Genomic DNA, 20,075 nt, shown 5'->3' with positions numbered 1-20,075 from the left:
GGAATTATTATTTGTTTGTTAAGAAATATGATTAGAGGTATATTCATTACATCTTTTCTAAAGTAAGTGTGACATAGGCAAAATTGATTATGAAATGTGTATGAGATAACGAATTGTAAATTAGAGTTAAATTTATAAATAAGACATATTAGAATAGGTAAGATCAGCTCTACAAACAGACCTGGATTCAAATTCCTAATTTCTAACTGTGTAAACTAGGGAAAGTTATTCAATCTCTGTGTATCTATCCGCCCACCTGTAAAATGGAGCAGTAACAATACCCCCTCTGTAGGGTTATTGTAGAGATTATACATAAGAGTTGTTAATAAGAATGATAGGGATGGGGGGAAAACATAGTTATCAATTCTCTGAAACTGGCAAAGTAGAAAAAGACTGCCCAGGAAGCTAATAGTACAGTATTTATATTCCTTTGATCAAATATTAGCTTGTTTCTAATATATATATATATATATATATATATATATATATATATATATATATATATATATATATATATGCAAATATATATGCAAAAATATATAAACCCACCAACAAATTCTTGGGTTTGAGGAGTCCAGTATAGAGCATGGGCTCTGGACCCAGATTGTGTGAGTTCGAATCCCAGCTTTGACCATTCCTTGCTGTGGCCTTGGACAGGTTTTGTAGGCTCTCGATGCCTCAATATTCTGCTCTGTGTCTTGGGAAAACACTGGGTTAGACATAAGGTTTAAATGAGTTAAGTGCTTAGAATAGAGCCCAGCATGTGGTAATGTCATATGAAGAGTGTGTGTGTGTGTGTGTGTGTGTGTGTGTGTGTGAGAGAGAGAGAGAGAGAGAGCGCGAGAAATAGGCATAAATGCCTACTTTTGTTATTGTTTCTTAGATTGATATAAAATAAATATTGAATAAGAGACATGTGTCTGATGGAGTCTTGTCCCCTAGCTGGGCTAAATATATTCATGTAAATATAGTAATACTGCATTTAAAAAACTGACATTCAGGCTTATAACTGTTTCACACTGACCTCCCCATGTGTCTAAAATAGCAATATCTTTGTTCTCTTGGCTGGTTGCTACCCCCTTGGTCAATTTCCATATCAAAGAGATAAACCCTTTGTGTTTAGAGGACCCCACTGTCTTTTATCTTGGGTTGTTCCCACAACATCTCTGAGATTGTTTTGGCCTTTGCTTCCCAGATGAGGTATTTGAAGCCGCCCAGTCCAGATCAGAAGTGCCAAGGCTGTCTTCAGGGCTGTTTTCAGGGTTGTCTTCTGACATTACAGCAATTAGAGAATTTGTTTCCATGTGCATTCTAAGCTGCCCTTAGGAAATAAACAAAAACAAAAAACAAAATTCTGTACAGTTACAGTTCACGAATTATGTGAACCTGCTAATTTTTCTAAATGTTCATTCACCAATTCATTCCCCAAACATTTTGTGAGCCCCGGTGCTAGTAATGGGGGTACAGAGACAGATAAGACACTGTGCCGTCTTGAAGGGCTGCTGAAAGACTTGTCTGCCAAGGATTCATTCATTTACCGAGTTCTTACTGAGCACCCACTATGGGCCAAATATGCTTCCAGGCACTGGTGTTAAGGCAGTGAACAGTCCTGACAAGGCACCTGTCCGCAGGGAGCTTACGGCCTGATGGAGGGAGATAGGCAGAGTAGGTCGGGGCTGATAGCTGCTATGAGGAAAAGCAAACCAGAAGGTATTGGTCAGTGGTTTTGGTTGGAGACAACCAAATCTGTTGTTGCCGGTTTGAGCAGAAAGGGGTTTGTAATAGGTTATTTTAGGACTTTCCAGAGGGGCTGGGGAGGAGCTTGTACGCTACAGGTAAGGGCCAAGTCCGGCGTCCATGTGGGATTATTCCGGTGGGAACGCATTCACGCTGCCTGCCGCGCTCTGTTCAGCGTGGGGACGTCGATAGCTGGTCCGCCGAGATCTGCTCTCCTGGGCGCCGCAGTGCCCCCCCGCCCCCGCCCCCGGGGCTCACCCCCACGCCCCCCTGCGTGCCTCTGCTGGGCCACGTCCTGGCCGAAAGAGCTCCACCCGGGAGGTGTAGTTCCGCGCTTTCCAGGATCCGGCTTAGGGGAAGATTCACTAGAAAGAAAGATGAATTAAAACCTTTGGTTGACCCTGAATCCCATTCTAACTATCCCCTCCTTTCGTCATGCCAGCTTCCTACAAACGGAAACAAAACCAAAAAAACAAATCCTTTTCCCCTCACCTCCCACTCCCTCTGGGGCCCCCAGCACTCGGGCTGCGGCGGTGGAATTCTTTTGCGATGTCCACGGAATGGTTTCCATCTTGGCAGATTCCGCTAGACGTGTTTCCTTCTTTATCTTCTAGAACTTCTCTGCTGCCCTGGCCCCTGCTGGGCACTCATTTCTCATTAATACTGCCCACCTCTTCTCTTTCGCTCTTAACTCCGACCTCTTTGTTTCTTCTCAGACTTTTGTCTTGCCCTCTGCTATCGCCCCGTGGCTCTGAGGCCAGCATAGGTTCTCCTCCGCCATCCCGTCTAGCCCTGTGGTCGTGACAACCACCTAGAATAACCAGAGCTAAAATTTAGTGGGCACCTATTATTGCCTTCTAAACGCTTTACTTGTACTGATAAACCGAATCTCACAACAGTTGTATCATTTCCAGCATAGTTCTGCACCAAGTGACCACAAATCGAGTAGCCTAGACAGCATGACGTTATTATCTTACAGTTGCAGAAGCCAAATCCCTGAAATCAAGGCATTGGCAGGACTGTGTTCCTTCTGGAGGCTCCAGGGAAGAACCCGTTTCATTGCCTTTTCCAGCTTCTGGAGGCTACCTGCATTCCCTGGCTCCTGGACCCTTCCTCCATCTTCAAAACCAGCATGTAGCATCTTCAACCCCCATAACCTCATCTTTGTTTCATTGTCGCATCTGCTTGTCTCTTGCATCCCACTTATAAGGACCCTTGTGATTGCATTGCCCGCCCCCCAGGTAATCTAGGATCATCTCCCCATCTGAAGATCCTTAGCTTAATTACACCCAGAGTCCCTTCTGGCATGCAAGGTGACAACAGATTTCAGGGATTAGGATGTGGACCTCTTTAAGGGGCCATTATTCTACCTACCACAACAACCCTATGAGGGGAAGTACGGTTATTATCCCAGAGAAGGTAACAAATACAGAGAGGTTAGGTCATTTGCTCAGGGTTGTAAAGCCAATAAATGGCAGGACTGGAATTTGAACTTCAGCAGCTGGACTCCAGGGTTCGTATTTTTAAGCTCTGTGTGCCCCAAGAAATTTGGTTAAATTTCTAACCCCCCAAAGATTCCCATACATAACTACCTGTTAGATGACTCCCCTAAGAAGATAAACCATCACATCCAAAACTGGGCTGATCATCTTTGCCTTGTTCTTTTATCTTCTGTCCTCAGTCTTAGTTTCAGGGACCAACATCCATCCTCTCACCCAATTTAGAAACCCAGGGATCTTCCTGGAGTCCTCCCTCCCCCCTCTAGGTCTGGTCCATACCACCCCCTGCACATTTCTCTTCACCATTCCTACCAACACTGCCCAAGTCCCACCCTTCATCACTTTTACTTGGCCCTTCTAGTTGCCTCCTAATTGGTTCCTGGTCTCTAATCTGCATGAAATATAAATCGAAGTCTGCCCTAGCCATGTGTCAAACTCATCAGTAGCTCCCCATTGACTCTGAAGATTAAGCCCAATTACTTTCAGGAGACTTGCCCTTGACTTTCTTCTCCAGCCTCCCATACTGAACACTGGGGCTTCAGCACCCTGGAGTTGCTTATTCCCATCTACACCATGCTGCTTCACACTGCCATGCCTTCTCTGTTCCTGTTCTTGATGTTGGGGCCACCTTTCCTGCCCTCTTCACCTGCCTGCCTCTTCCAGCGGAGTCATCTTTAGGGAGCCTTCTTTGCACCCCTGCTGGCATCATGGCCCATTCTCCATGTTCTCACAGATGTCATGCTGTGTATCTAATAACCATCTCTCCTCCATGAAAGTGATCAGGTTGTGTCTGCTCCTTCGTTCCACTAGCTCTGAAAGGTCAGGACCACGTACTCATCGTGGTAACCCTCGTGCCTAGACATAACGGGAAACCAATGAACATTTTGAGGTGACGTGAGTTGAATCGTAAACAAGCAGTTGTGTGCTAATTCCAGAAATTGGGAAAGAGACAGGGTTTCCAGGCAGAGGAACTAGTACAGTCAAAGGCCCAGGCATGAAAAAGCAGAATAGGTGGGAGCACATGGGTAATTCAATGAGGCCAGAAGGAAGAAAGCATCTTGGGGAAGGGCCCGCTATCATGTCCGAAATGAACAGAGTTGGGATTTGGAAGGGACTTACGTGCTAAGCAAAAGAGTTTCCGTTGATGTGAAATCTTGGGGGGAAGCCACATTGAAAAACTTCAAATACGGGACATACCTGATTAGATGTATGTTTTTTATCAGCTTTGTCTAATAGCTGGGTAAGTGGTGGATTGGAGGGACCCAGAGTAGAAGCAGACAGACCATGAGGACGTCATTGCAATGTGTGAGGAGGACTCGGAGGCAGTGGCTGTGACATGAAGAAGGGACAGGCTCATGGGCTTCTTAAGCCTTGATATCACTGGGGCACCTGGATGGCTCAGTTGGCTAAGCGTCCAACTCTTGAGTGCAGCTCAGGTCTTGAGCTCATGGTCATGAATCTGAGCCCCATGTTGGGCTCATGCTGGGCGTGACACCTACTTTAAAACAAACAAAACAACAACACCGACAACAACAAAAATCTTGACATCAGTAGAATGTGGAGACGACCTTCTATGGGCCCAGAAAAATGGATCATGGTTTTCATTGGAATGACCCCTGGGCACCTCCCAACCCATCCTCATGCACCTTGCCTCATGCCCTCAACCCTCACTTCCCTTCCAGGGGTAATGAATAATCAACAAACTGTGTCACATCTATGTCCCATAATAAGGAAAGTGAAACCCAAACTTTAGTGCTGGAGGGCCCTTGGAGATCATTTGGGCCAACTGCCTCATGTGATAGACGACTAAGCCCAGAGAAGGGAATGACTTTGCTCTGGTAGCTCAGAAAATCTTCGGTGGGCACCCAGCCACCCTTTATTGAATCAGCTATTTGGTTCTCCATGTGGCATTTGTCTCTAATATTTTCATGTGTATTTGCTTATTTTCTGCCTCTCCCTGACCATAGAATGTAATATTTTATAGCTGAGCCCTTGTCTGTCTAAAATGGTGTTTGCCCACATCATAGACACTCAATGAGCATCGAAAGAGGAATAGACCAGGTATAATCAGGCTTGCTTCCTCCTGAACCAATGATCTTCACACAGGACTTGGGTTTGGAGAGTATCCATCCATAATTCTATTTCCTGCTAGGACTTTTCCTAATCATCCCTGCAGAGACTAAAATCAACCACCCAATAATAAGTGTAGCTCATGCGGCTTCAGATGGTGAAGAGCTAAAAATAATCATCTTTACATTTCTTTAAAAATATTACCCACTGACCACTCACGCCTATTGTGACAGCTACTGTAAAAATACCGTGTTAGAAGAAGTGGAGAAATTAGAATCCTACATACTGTTAGTAGGAATATAAGACAGTACAGCCATTATGGAAAATAGTATGGTGGTTGCTCAAAAAATTAAACATAGAATTACTGTATGATTCAGTAATTCCACTTCTGGGCAAACACCCAAAAGAATTGGAAGCAGGGTTTCAAAGAGAGATTTGCATATCCATCTCCGTGTGAGCATTATTTAAAATATCTAAAAGGTAGAAGCAACCCAAGTGTCCACCAGCTGACGAATGGGTAAACAAAGTGTGGTATATACGTACAATGGAATATTATTCAGCCTTAAAAAGGAGAAAATTTTGCCACATGCTACAACATGAATGAACCTAGAGGGCAGTATGCTAAGTGAAATAAGCCAGTCACAAAAAGACAATTACTCTATGATTCCACTTATATGAGGTACTTGAAGTAGTCAAAATCATAGAGACAGAAAGTAGAATGGTGGTTGCCAGGGGCAGGAGGTAGGGAAAGTGGAGAATTATTGTGTGATGGCCACGGAGTTCTACTTTGGCAAAATGAAAAAGGTTCTGGACATTTGCAACAATGGGAGTCCCCTTAACACCACCGAATTGCACATATGAAAGTGGTTAAGATGGTGAATTTTAAATTATGTGTATCTTACCACAATTTTTAAAATATGAACCACCGAGGGTATATACCACTCTCTCCTTTGATCCTTAAAATAACCTTGAACTGTGAGTAGAAGAGTCCCATTTCATAGTGAGGAAAATAAGGCTCATGGAAGTTAAAGTGAATTGCCCGAGGCCATAACTAGAAAATGGTGAAGCAGAGCCTCATCCACAGATTTCCCAACGCCATGTCGCCTGCTGGCTTCCCTCACGTCAGGGGAGAGGAAGTATGGTGGAACTGATTTGACCGATGGTTGAAATATATGTAAGAAATCAAGACTTAGCAATTCATGGAGAAAACTACAAATGTATACGTGTGTGTGCGTGTGTGTGTGTGCGTGTGTGTGTGGGGGGGTCTAACTGAGGGAGGAAGCATGCAAGCAAGCTCCCAGACACCTGCTTTATGCTTCTTCAGTTTCCCTCCCTCCCTGAATCTTCAGAGGGCAGGTGTGAGTCAACTGTAAACACGGTGAGAAAAAGTCACCCAGCATTCCCTCAGATGGCAAAATGAGAAGTGGCTGGCTTGGAGATTGTCTGTCTACATGAAACTCAGCCCTTTAAAATGATCAGGAGAAGACAGTGGCTTTCTTTGAAATGGCTCCATTAGCCATCCTCTCACACTTTGCCTCCACCCCTTCCTACCTCCTGGGGAGACCAAAGATGACAAAATGTGCTCACAAAACTAAATCAGACCTAGTGAGAGAAAGGGGGAGCAATGGGAACAGCACTGAGCAGGACTCAAGCCCAATCCTACTTGCCCAGTCCACCAACTCCCCGTGTAATGCCGGGCACATCCTTCCTCCGCTCCAAGGGTTGAGCTGCTATTCCTACCCCCATTTTCATATACTGAATTCATACTGAATTTAGAAGATAGAGCACACTGTCCCAAGGGGAGTCAAAAATACAAAAGGATCAGCTAGCATCTTCAAAATAGCTCTTATTTATCACCGGCTTATTGGAATTGTGATGGCACCTCACATAAAGTAGCCCCAACCCTTCTACCACTTGACAACGTTTTATGATGAGACTACACTGAGAGGTAATATCACATTTCCCAGAGTATTTGCTTAGATGATAAAGAACAGAGCCAGAATTTGTCTAGTTCCAAAGTTAAATTCAACAGCCCAGTTATACAGAGCTATAGAAGCATGAGGAGACGGGGAAGAAGTTAGCTCTACCGGTCACCCCCTGGGAAAATCTTCGTGGAGAAAGGGGGGCATCAAAATTGCAAGAAAGCAACTGACAGGTAGATGGAGGAGGTATTTTGCGAAGCAGGAGCACATAAGGCTGGTGGAGAGTACAGATTTCTAGAAAACGATAAGTCATCCTGTTCGGTTTAAGGGTAGTTGTTTTGGGCTGTGCCTAGAGACCATAATTCCACCAGATGATGAAGAACTTTGAATGCTGTACTAAGAGGGTTAGAACTTACTTATACAGGCAACAAGGTACCACTAAAAATTTGTATCAAGGGATTTATCAGCAGTTGTTGGTATCGTCTCCTATTTGTTATGTGTTGTGGAGAAATTAAACATATCTGAAGTGTTTCAAAGAGGAGACATTTGTTTTCACTGCATCTCACATAGACCATTGCATCACCAGCTGACACCGTCCACTAGGTGAGCAATGGTGTTGTGCCAGCGCTTAGAACCCCTTACATGCCCAGTGAAGTCAGCTCATCACGCTGGTTTTTTCCTAGAATAAAGAGACATTTTGGGGCGCCTGGGTGACACAGCGGTTAAGCGTCTGCCTTCGGCTCAGGGCGTGATCCCGGCGTTATGGGATCGAGCCCCACATCGGGCTCTTCCGCTATGAGCCTGCTTCTTCCTCTCCCACTCCCCCTGCTTGTGTTCCCTCTCTCGCTGGCTGTCTCTATCTCTGTCAAATAAATAAATAAAATCTTTAAAAAAAAAGAATAATGAGACATTTTTTGCTTTCTCTGATGCTTTAGGAAGGGTTAAGAAACTTCAAGGAACTTCGAGCCAAATTTCAGAAGTTCGATGTGCCATCTCCAGGACCTATTAAATTCTCAGCAGACGTCTCTCAAAAGGGTGACATTAGAAGCACACAGTCAACAAGAATTTTGGCCAATGGGAAACCCCTCACATCCAACCACAATCCTCTCCCACTCTGCTGTTCTAGTGCTGAACCCCAGCTTCTTAAACCCCAGGAAACGAAGTCGGCCCAGAGTGAGATTCAGAAATGTTCGAATTCCCCAGGACCTCCGGAAAGGTCTCCTGGTTCTGCAGTAAATTCCCAGAAAAGTTCTCTTCTGTTAGACATGAGTCAGTCGAATGCTGACATAACCAACAGGAGGAGAATCGCGGTGGCCGATAGCTTCAAAGACAAGCTCTGGAACTGGGAGAAGGTTACATCTCAGAAAAGTGAGTTGTCTTCAGCCTCTGTCCTTGACAGTTGCGTACTCAGGGCCTTCCATCCGGAGGAGCAGAAAAGCGGAGGGCTTCCTCCAGAGGAGACCGGGGGAAAGCTGGAAATAAAAGGACCACAGATCCTGCCTTCCCAGAAGCACTTGACGGCCCAAAGAGAATCACTTGCCTCTCCTGAAGATCCCACTTTTCTACTTTTTAAACATGGCAGGAAGAGCCTAGGAAACCCTCATCCCGAGAGGAGCCCCGTGGGGGGCTCCTGCCAGCCTATCTATGAGAGTGAACTGGCCAGCCAGGCCCCAGGTGAGGTGTAATCCCTGTGGGCCTAGGGGAGGGGCCACTGTGTTTTTCTAATTTAGAGCCTACTGATGGTCACGTGTGATCTGGGTGAGCTTTGCTCCAAATTCCAGGGCAGGTATTCTAGGCCCGTCTGCCAAATTGTAATTTCAGGCTTGGGTAAAGTGCTTAATCTCCTGGGATTCTATGGAGAGACAGTTTGGGCAAACTTGGGTTTGAATCCTAGCATACAGCATGTATGAACTTGGGCAGTCTACTTAACCTCTTACAGCTTGGTCTGCTCTCCTGTAAATTGGATTCATCACTAATCTGCCCCCACTTGGTAAACAGCACAACCATCCTCCTAGTTGCTCAGGCCAAAACCCTAGAAGCCATACGCTCTTCCTCTCTCCCCCTCATTCTCTGCATCCACTCCATCAGCAAGCTCTTGGTTCTACCACCAAAATATGTTCTGTATCCCTCCACTTCGGTCCATTTCTGCCCTATGCACACCGCTGTCATCTCTCACTTGGACCACAGTGGTCCAGCTGGTTTCCCTACTTCCACACTCTTGCTCCCTACCACCCTGTTCTCCTCCCAGCAGGCACAGTGATCCTCTAAAGTACAAATTAGATCCCATCACTCCCCTGTTCAAATGCAACTCTAGCCATCCTACACCAGCTGCTGACATTCGGCCCTTCCTACCTCTCTTACCCTCTCCTTCTACCACATTAACTTTCTTGCTTTCCTTAGATAAACCAAGCTAGGTCCACCCCAGGGCCTTTGCACTGATACATGCTTCCCCCAGGTCTTTGATGTCTCACTCCTTCACTTCATCGTGGTCTGTGCTGAGTGTCACCTGTTGTGAGTGGCATTTGTGAGTCACCATCTAAAATAACCACCCCGCCTCCATCAGTCTCTGTCTTCTTATGTTGTTTTGGTTTTCTTCATAGCCCATCCTTACCTGGTATATTGTTACATATCTGTTTGTTTAGCTCAGTAAAATGTAAGCTACATAAGGATATAAACTGTCTTCTTTATCACCATATCCCCAGCACCTGAAAGAACAAGGTCAGTTTCAATAGGTCCTCAAACACTGTTTATTGAATACTTGAATGAATGGATGGATGGACGGATGGGTGGAGGGATCTCCTGCTTACCAGCATATGTAGCTTCTCTCTGTACTTAGAATAGAATCTAAACTACTTCCTGCTGATTTCATGGCTCTGCACCTTCTGGGCCCTGCTTATGTATCTGACTTACTGCTGCCCATCTCCCCCTGGCTCATGAGTGGACACACTGGATTTCTTGCTATTCCGCGAAGATACTTTATTACGCTCAGGACATTTGCACTTGCTATTTCTCTCCCTAGCAAAACTCTTCTTTGGGCTCTCTGCAGCTACATTTAGGTCTAAGTTCACATGACACTTTCTCGGATAATCCTTCTCTAACCTCTTTATCTGAAGACCACTGCCTCACCATCAGCGGCTGGCACTCTTTCATATCAGCCTGTTTTATTTCTTTCATAGAACTGCCAGGTCCCTGTGATTACCTCGTTTGTGTGTGTGTTTCTCGTCAGTCTCCTCCCATTAGAATGAAAATTCCTGAGGGCAAGGGTCTATCTGTTCTTGTTCTTAACTCTATACCCAGCTTCTAGAATGATGCCTGGACTATAGTAGGTAAATAGTTATTGATGAAGGGATAGGAAAGGTGGAAGAATGGGAGGAAGGAAAGAAGGAAGGTTCGCCTACCTGACAGAGCTGTCGAGGGGATTAAATGAGATGAGCCATGTCCATATCTTAGCACAGCGCCTGGTAAAAATTAGGAGCCAGTAGTAAGGGATCATTCATTTTCACTACCTCTTCTTCTTCATTGGATAAAGACTGAAATTTCTGACATCATGACTTATAATTAAAACCTAAGAAGAGAGGAGCTTGGTTGTGACTGATGTAAGCCCTGCTGGTGGGGCAAGAAGGAAGCTTTCCCTGCTCCCAGAGGGCAGCAGGGCTCTGAGGAAGTTGTACTGAGGGACTTGTAAGACACTGGCGAACGTCTTTATTTTTAGCGTGGATGTTCCACGTGGTCAACCACTATATGATGTGAAGCCCAAATCACGGCACTTGGGTCATACAAGGTTTTGTGCTATTGTCAGCATACGATTTTCATACATAATACTGGAATTGCTGCTGGAGTTTGGCTTCTGAGCACAGAAGGACGAAATTGAGACTATCCTGGAAAATTCCAGGACACAAAACCACAAAATCCACAGGTGCCCATGTACCTGGAGGCTTGTCCCCGGCTATGAGTCCTGCAAATCGGAGATCAATTCTTTACAGCCCTCATGTTATTTGCATGTCCTGAGTACTGGAAGCATCCTTTTGGGGACTAGTCACCATCCACTTCCTCGGATGTTGGCACCGTGCTTGATGCTGGCAGGAGATCAGTACGGCCTGGGTCATGAGTAGCCATCACTCGATGGGAAGATGGACCTGCCGGTCTAATAGGCCACAACACTGATAGAGAGGGCTTAACGATACGTCGCGGGTACAAAACAGAGAGTGGTCAATTCTCACCTTGATTTTGAAATCAGTGAAAGCTTCCCGGAGGAGGTGTCACTGGAGCAGGGCCTTAAAGAATGAGTCGGAGCTTTCTAAGAAGGAAGCGAGGGAACAGCGTTCCAGAACCAAGGAGGGTTAGATAGACGATGGCTTTTTAAATCCAATTTGGAGAACTGAGAAGCCATTGGTGTGAGCGAAAGGTATTTGGGCTCAAGGTTGGGAAAGTAGGATGGTACAGTGTGATAAGAAAAGACTCTGGGAATGTGGATTGGGGTCATGTGGTATTCACGTGCCAGAGGTTGGAGTCCGTACGTGGACGTCCCGCCGAGGGAGCCGGGCTTCTCCCTCTGGGCAGTGGACTGGTGACATGATCAGCTTTGCGTTTCGATCCGGGCACTCCGGCCAGGAGGAGGAGAATAGATTAGAGGGGAGAGAGGCTGAGGCAAGGGCTGATCAGTTTCACCCAAGAAGCCATGAAATGGAAATAGTAATAACCGGCAACTTTTTTTTTTAATCCATGCTCAGAGAAACGGCCAATTGAGAGGCATCACCCACTTCTCAAAACGAAACCACTGCCTTCCATCAAGTCCCTGGGTCCTCCTCCCCCAAAGCCTCCGAAACCCCCGGTCGTGAACCTCCAGGCCTTCCGGAGGCAGGCAGCTGCAATTTCCGAGACCCACAGGGAAGGTAAGGAAATGCGCCGGGCCCCGCACACAGCCCGCCAGTGGGAGTCACAGCCCCAGTTCCTGTGCCCCCCCCCCCCATTAGCTCCCTCTCCGCGTCAGCTCCCGGGTGATAATGCCCAACTGCTCTTCCATGGGGCTGGACATCCGTCGCTGGTTATTTCACGTAGAGCCTGTGGCAGCTTGCCCGTGAAATGACAAATCTGCTGGAATTGGCCCCTTATCGCTCCCGGGCCAGCCCGCTTCCCCTGAGAGCTTTGCATTTGATCACTGGGAATCTGTCCAAGAGGAAGAAAAAGAAAAGTAGTCAAGCAGGGAGCAGGGAGCTTTTGTGTTTCCTACAAAGCCTATGTTGTCAACACAATCCATGCAGTAGGAGAGGGGAGGGAGTGAAAAGGGAGGAACGGCAGTGTGAACTTGACCTGTGATCCTAATGGGGGTCCTTCAGGCCTCTGTGATCTGCCTTCAGTAATTAGTTGAAGAGCCCCCACCCCTGCCCCCACTGGCCCTTTCCAGGAACTGAAGAGTCCTTGGAAGTCCTTTTTCTGTGCTGTTTTGTGTCTTCCTCTGCTACTCAAAGGAACAAACACCTTCTCATTCCCTCTGCACCTGCACCCTGCTCTGATCTTGTCAACACTTCAAATGCCTTTATGTTTGCTTTAATGAAACATGAGGGGAACACAGACTTTGGGGTGCTGTGTAGTGCTGTGCTAACATTTGTCTTACTGTGGCCACAAGTGCCAGCAGATGGTACACTCAGCTGATCCTGTCTTGTATTGCTCATTTGACCCAGAAACCCAGAGTTTCTGATTTATTTGGTCTGGCTTGGGTGCCTAAGCATTTGCCTTTTTAACAAGTTCCCCGGGGGGATGCTGACGCTGCTGGTCCAGGGACCCCACTTTGAGAACCACTGCTGTAAGTCATCTTAAGTCTTATCCTAGAAGAAAGTTCTAGGTAAAGAAATAGAGCTCTGGCTGCCATTTTGTGTCCCTTTGTGCATACACTGAATCTCAGTTGATTTGGCCAAGACCCCCTGAGTGCCAGCCCTAGTCCCCTGCGGTCCCATTTCCGCTCCACCAAGATGAGAGAAACCATCATGAACCAGAGAAACTGGCCAGACTGCAAGCCCAGGTGTGCATTGGTGGGAAAGGAACAGCTTGCCGGAAGAAGGTGGTTCATAGAACAGTTACAGCAGATGATAAAACCTTAGTTCTCCTTTTTTTCCCCTTTTAAGATTTTATTTATTTGAGAGAGAGGGAGAGCATGAGCGGGGTGGGGCAGGAGCAGAGGGAGAAGCAGACTCCCTGCTGAGCAGGGAGCCCGATTCGGGGCTCAATCCCAGACCCTGGGATCATGACCTGAGCCAAAAGTAGCTGCTTAACCGACTGAGCCACCCAGGTGCCCAAAACCTTAGTCCTCCTTAAAGAAGTTAAGGGTAAACAATATCTTGGGTATTGCAGAAGTGAGTATGTTCACAAAACAAGGAGCTGCGATCCCTTTTCCCAAGCCTGAAGTTCAGGCATCGGGGGCAGCGAAGGCTTTCGCCATCACAGGCCGTGCTGGGAGGAAGCAGCTGGCAGAAATGCTTCCCAGTGTCTTAAACCAGCTCGGTGCACAGAGTGACTAGTTGAAGAAGCCTGGCTGAAGCTCTGCCCACACATCGCATGGACGGAAAAGCACCACTTGCCACCAGAGAGGAGGAGGAGGAGGAAGAAAGTCCAGATCTTGTAGAGAATTTCGACAAAGCTTTCCAGAATGAAGCAAATGGAATTAAGTCAATTTCTGAAGAAGACAAAACTTGAAGAAGTGACTGGGAGCTGCTGTTTTATATGATGACTGCTTTTTAAAATTTTGTTCATGGATCTGAAGGACTCTCGATCTCTAGTATTTTTAAGCCCAAGCCCCTTGGACACTGCCGCGCTTTTCAGTTTTTGCTTAGACACTATTCATTCCTTGCGGGTAATTAAACTGAAGAAGCCTGGGAAGTTTGAAACAAAGTTAAAAAAGTTCTTTGCCTGGTTTACAAAAAAAAAAAAAAAAAAAGGCAAAGAAAAAGAAAGAGCTCTCTTATTAGTATACTTTAATAATAATTTGGCCACCTCCATAACCGAGAGGGCTAAGTATGATTTTTGTGAACTTTAAATAATTCAGACGTCAAACCTTCTCTCGGAGAGCGAAGAAGGTTGTCAGAGAATGTGGAACAATGCACCAAGTCTTCCGTAATAACATGGCCTTCATAAATCCCAGTTCCCCTACTCCCAGCGATTTTAGTTTAGGCACGTTCCGCACTGAGCCTCATTGTCCTTATCTGTAAAACGGGGATAAGTAACCCTCATCTCACGGGATTTTTGTGAGGATAAATGAGATGAGTCACGGAAAGGGTTTAAACAATGCCCCGAACTAAGCACTCGATAAAGGCACCGTTATCTTTATCGTAAGCTTGTGTCGGGCAGCTACGCTCTGCCCTGGGCCCTGTGATGGACACAAGAATTAAAGAGAGAACCCCACACACAAGTTCTGGGCTCCAGAAGGTCAACGTCTATCCCGAAAGATCAAGATCGTATCTGTAAAGCAGCACCATATAGTGTGGCAAGCGCAGAACCGCAGGACGGAGGGTCCCCTGGGTGTGTGTGGGGGGGGGCGGTGAGGCTTGGGGCATCAGTGAGTTGCCGCTCATTTTGTCTCTGGGGTCAGGGCAATGCACACAGTTCACATTCATCAGGCTGCCGCCTGTGCTCCTTTTCACTCTGCCTCTTGCTCTTGCAGCAGCTGTGGAAGACGGCGGCCTGCCTCCGGAGAGGTGAGTGCCTGTTTCTTAACTGTGGGGGAGCGTAGCGCGGGGAGCTCTGACAGGCCGCTTAGCCAGCCCGAGAGCAGGCAAAAAGCACCAGCCAGGTGTCTGCATATCTCAGAAGGGTTGCAGGAAGAACAGATTTACAAGCAACAAACTGCAACTTTTGTTTTAGAGGCGAGATTAAATAAACTGCATTGAACTGCTGCGCTGACATTAAGTTGCAAAGATGGTCCTCGGAGGTACTTTTATTTATTATACAGCTGGGTTCGGTAAATTGAAACATCAGCTTCCATAGTAATAAATCGAATTAGAGGCTACAGAATGTTGTGGGCAGTTGGTGTGATGTTAGGACTTGGTAATGGGACAAAGGACCTTCTGTTTTTGCTGTACTTATTCTGAGCATTTTGCCGCGGAAGTGTCAGTTCGTTAATTCACTCAACCAAATACTATCTGTTGAGCCCTTCGATGTCTCATGCATTGAACTGGTTACTTGATGCATATTTTCTCACTTCCTTTCCTCAAGGCTGCAAAATTGCTGCTGCTGTCCTTTTATAGCTAAAGACACTTGGGCTCAGAAAGGCTGGCCACTTGCAGAACCATGATTCCAACCCCTGTATCCCCAAACTATTTTTTCTGTTGAATACAATGGAAACATAAGATTGTGTGAATTTGAGGTATACAAGTATAGTGTTAGTTACATACATTTATAGATTGCAGTGTGATTACTACAGTAGAGTCAGCTAACACCTTTATCACTTCACATAATTCTCATTTCTTGTTTGTGTTGAGAATAGTTAAGATCTAATCTCTTAGCAATTTTAAAATTTATAATACATTATATATTTTTTTTACCGTAATCATTCTCTGTACATTAGATCTCCAGAACTTACTTATCTTCTAGTTGTAAGTTTGTGCCCTTAAACAACATTTCCCCAATGCACCCACCCCTCAGCCCCTCGTAACTATGACTTACTCTGTTTTTACAAGGTTTGGTTTTTTAGATTTCATGTATAAGTGATACCATGTAGTAATTGTTTTCCTCTGTCTGACTTATCTCACTTAGCGTAATGCTACCAAGTTCAGCATGTTGTCCCAGGTGGCAGGATTTTCTTCTTTCTTGTAGCTAAACAACATTCTATTGTATATATACTTTGCATCTTCTTTATCCAGCCATCTGTTGATGGATGCTTGGGTCGTTTCCGTATCTTGGCTGTTGTGAATAATGCTGCAGTGTTAGCATGAGGGTAGCAGTCATTCTTCGAGATGCCGATTTCATTTTCTTTGGAGGCATACCCAGGAGTGCTGGATCGCATGGCATTCAATTCTTAATTGAACCTCTTTTTTTTTAATTTTTAATTATTTATTTTTTAATTTTTATTTATTTTTTGATGTAAAGTTCGATGATTCATTAGTTGCGTATAACACCCAGTGCACCATGCAGTACGTGCCCTCCTTACTACCCATCACCAGTCTATCCCATTCCCCCATCCCCCTCCCCTCTGAAGCCCACAGTTTGTTTCTCAGAGTCCATAGTCTCTCATGCTTCATTTCCCCTTCTGATTACCCCCCTTTCTTTATCCCTTTCTTCCCCTACCGATCTTCCTAGTTCTTATGTTCCATAGATGAGAGAAATCATATGATAGTTGTCTTTCTCTGCTTGACTTGTGAACCTCTATACTCTTTTCCGTAATGGCTGTACTAACAGGAATGCCCAAAGTGTTTTAATTTTGTCACATCACCTCCCTCACAAAGATGTTCCTTTTCTCAAGAAGGTCGGCCTTAGAAGAAGTTAGCATAACAACAAATAATCATAGTATGTACCATATGTTTATAATAGTAGAGTGTGTTAAGTTTTCTAATAGACGAAAGTACAAGATGTAGAGGTTGCACAAATACGGGAGGGATCACCTGTCCTTGGGAGGGCCCGTGAAGCCTTGATAGAAAATATGTCCACTATGTTTTGCTACAATCATACTACATAATAAGCAACAACATGTCAGTAGCGCACGGCAGGAGTGTGGGTTCCGCTGCTCTGGGCTGAGCTCCGCCGTACTGCTGGTATGTTGCAGACTACCTCGGCAGTTGCTGATTTGGACCAGAGGTACTCAGGTGTAGGGGGTCAGCCTGCAGCCGCTGATCCAGGATTGCCGCGGCCGGCATGAGTGGGGCAACCTGACATCGCACCAGCTGTCTCACCCTGCAGCAAGTCAGCCGAGGAACGAGCGACAGCCACAGTGACAAGCAAGACCATCCCCATTGCACAAACACTTTTTCAACTGTGCTATAACACATTTGCTAACATCCTGTTGGTCAGAGTAAGTCACTGGCCCAGCTGCAGAGTGGGAGGATGCCAAAACTTGACCTCAAAAAGGGCAGGGGTCCGGAAAGGAAACCTTTGCAGTGAGTACTAAGGATAGACATGCACTGGGTAACATGGGGAGCGGTGCTGAGTCAGAGGCAGGAGGTGTAAGGAAGCCGGTCTCAAGGGTGAAAATTAGAAGTATGTAAATAGACTTGGTGTGGAAAGGGTGGTGTGAATGGGGAAAATGCTCTTGTGGAGGAAGACAGGAACCAAATCTTGGAGGTTCTTGTCTGCCAAGGACTAGATAAGATAATCTAGTTCCCCAAGGAACCGACCATGTGGTGTTGGGCATGGTTCACGTGTCCCAGGAACTCCTAGTTTAGTTGCCCGTTTAGAAGAGTTAAATGACAGTACGGGGCGGGTCAGTGAAGACACATTCTATGTGCATTTATGTGAAAGAGAAAAAACAACTTAGACAACTAAGGCAATGATTTTCAGTGTTTACTCAATGAACATGGGCCCCAGGGTGGCAATTTGAGGGGGGATGTAATTCTGTGCTCTGAGCCAGTCTTGGTTCCCTCGGGACTCGCATTCTGTGAGCATCTCAGCATGACTATACATGTGCTGTGACTGTAGTGTATGACTAGATAGGTGTCCTTCCTACAGTTTGGCTCTGAACTAAGCAGACTTCTTCTCTGGCGCTTTAATCAAAGACAGCAGTCTGTTTCCACATGGAGGACAAACTTGCCTGATGGGCAAGTATTGGCAAACAGTGGCGAGTCTCTAATGGGACAGCTTCTTCCTAAGGGATTTGTTTGGAAGGGCAGTTGGATTGTTGTGTCCTTTCACACTGACTTTGTTTTTTTTTAATGTTTTTTATTATGTTAGTCACCATACAGTACATCCCTGGTTTCTGATGTAAAGTTCGATGATTCGTTAGTTGCGTATAACACCCAGTGCACCATGCAATACGTGCCCTCCTTACTACCCATCACCAGCCTATCCCATTCCCCCACCCCCCTCCCCTCTGAGGCCCTCAGTTTGTTTCTCAGAGTCCATAGTCTCTCATGCTTCATTCCCCCTTCTGATTACCCCCCCTTTCTTTATCCCTTTCTTCCCCTACCGATCTTCCTAGTTCTTATGTTCCATAGATGAGAGAAATCATATGATAATTGTCTTTCTCTGCTTGACTTATTTCGCTTAGCATTACCTCCTCCAGTCCTGTCCATGTTGCAGCAAATGTTGAGAAATCATTCTTTTTGATGGCTGAGTAATATTCCATTGTATATATGGACCACAACTTCTTAATCCAGTCATCTGTTGAAGGGCATCTCGGCTCCTCCCACGATTTAGCTATTGTGGATAATGCTGCTATGAATATTGGAGTGCATATGGCCCTTCTCTTCACTATGTCTGTATCTTTGGGGTAAACACCCAGTAGTGCAATGGCTGGGTCATAGGGTAGCTCAATTTTTAACTTTTTAAGGGACCTCCACACTGTTTTCCAGAGTGGCTGTACCAACTTGCATTCCCACCAACAATGTAGGACCTAACCATCATCAGGGGCGCCTAGGTGGCGCAGTCGTTAAGCATCTGCCTTTGGCTCAGAGCGTGATCCCGGCGTTCTGGGATGAAGCCCTGCATCAGGCTCCTCCACTAGGAGCCTGCTTCTTCCTCTCCCACTCCCGCTGCTTGTGTTCCCTCTCTCACTGGCTGTCTCTGTCAAATAAATAAATAAAATCTTCAAAGAAAAAAAAAAAAGAACCGAACCATCATCAGAAATGAGGTTCGTTGTACGTCGGTTATGATACGGGCCATGATGTTGTAAGAGTACAAAGCCAAACAGGCAAAGAAGGATCTGGGATACTTAGGGGCAGCTTCATGGAGGAGGAAAGATCTTCAGATGTCTCCTGCATGATGCGTCAGAATTAGATAGGTTTGCTTATTTGTTCCCTTTTGTGAGACTGTATGGTAGGTGAGGGCAGGGCATTGTTCCCAGAAATGACCACGTTCCTGACTTATCATTGGCTAATGGATGATGGACGGACCAACGGTTGTTCAGTATAGAGTTAGAACACGACTGAAAACAAGGCAGGAGTAATAAAGTGGAGGAGAAACAGACACAAAGTATTCTGATGTGGAAGAATAGGAGAGGAGGTTGGATCCTGATGTTAGTTGGGCGCCGTGCTGAGAGGACCGCACTTGCCGTGATGAGTTAGTCCTAACAAGTAAATGCCATGATTCTGAGCAGCCATAGATACAACTTCCGTGGAAACCGGCGCTTGTTTGGAAAGAACATCTCCCGTGTTCGTGGTATTAATCTTCAGTGCAGATATTAGATTAGAAAGAGAATACTTGGGTCTCATTACTGGAAGGGGACCTGGCCATTATTAACAAGTTTGGGGTTTTTCATCTGAGCCCTACCACTTAACGCCTACATAACAGCCTTCAACTCTGCAAACCTTAATTTCCATATACGTAAAATGGGAGGCTGAGCAGACCTAACTCTTACAGTCGTGGTGATGTGAAATGCAAAATGATCGCACAGTGTTGAGTGCAGTACAGAGCGTCTAAAGAGTGTTCCATAACGCTTGCTTAGCCTTTGTATAACCGCCTCCGAAGGCAGGAGTCCATGCTCAGAGCCTTGATCTCTTCAAAAATCCTTTGAGGAGGATCTAGTTCCCTGAAGAATAAGAGATGCGGTTGGACCCTACAGTTAATTAGGTGCCGTGCTGAGGAGTTGGGACTGTAGCCAGCAGTGATGAGTTAGCTTAAGCAAGTAATGTGTTTTCCTTGTTGGGGCAGATTTTATTCATTGAACATATTTTTTTTATTTAAATTCAATTAACCAACATGTAGCATA

At 45.7% G+C, this 20,075-nt stretch overlaps 1 protein-coding gene across 1 annotated transcript in view; it reads left to right on the top strand.

Annotated features, from left to right (window-relative positions):
- FYB2 (FYN binding protein 2) overlaps window positions 1–20,075 on the top strand; it is a 137,610-nt gene that overhangs the window by 21,518 nt on the left and 96,017 nt on the right. The window contains exons 2-4 of the mRNA XM_045802237.2: window positions 8,164–8,902; window positions 11,959–12,120; window positions 14,883–14,916. Of these exons, the coding sequence (XP_045658193.2) occupies window positions 8,164–8,902; window positions 11,959–12,120; window positions 14,883–14,916 (935 nt within the window). The remainder of the gene's footprint in view (window positions 1–8,163; window positions 8,903–11,958; window positions 12,121–14,882; window positions 14,917–20,075) is intronic.

The sequence above is a fragment of the Ursus americanus genome, chromosome 12 (assembly GCF_024610735.1).
Source record: "Ursus americanus isolate L20-20 chromosome 12, mUrsAme1.1.p, whole genome shotgun sequence".
Classification (NCBI taxonomy): Eukaryota; Metazoa; Chordata; class Mammalia; order Carnivora; family Ursidae; genus Ursus; species Ursus americanus.
The sequence above is the reverse complement of the archived record's forward strand: the minus strand, read 5'-3'. Positions and strand labels throughout refer to the sequence as shown.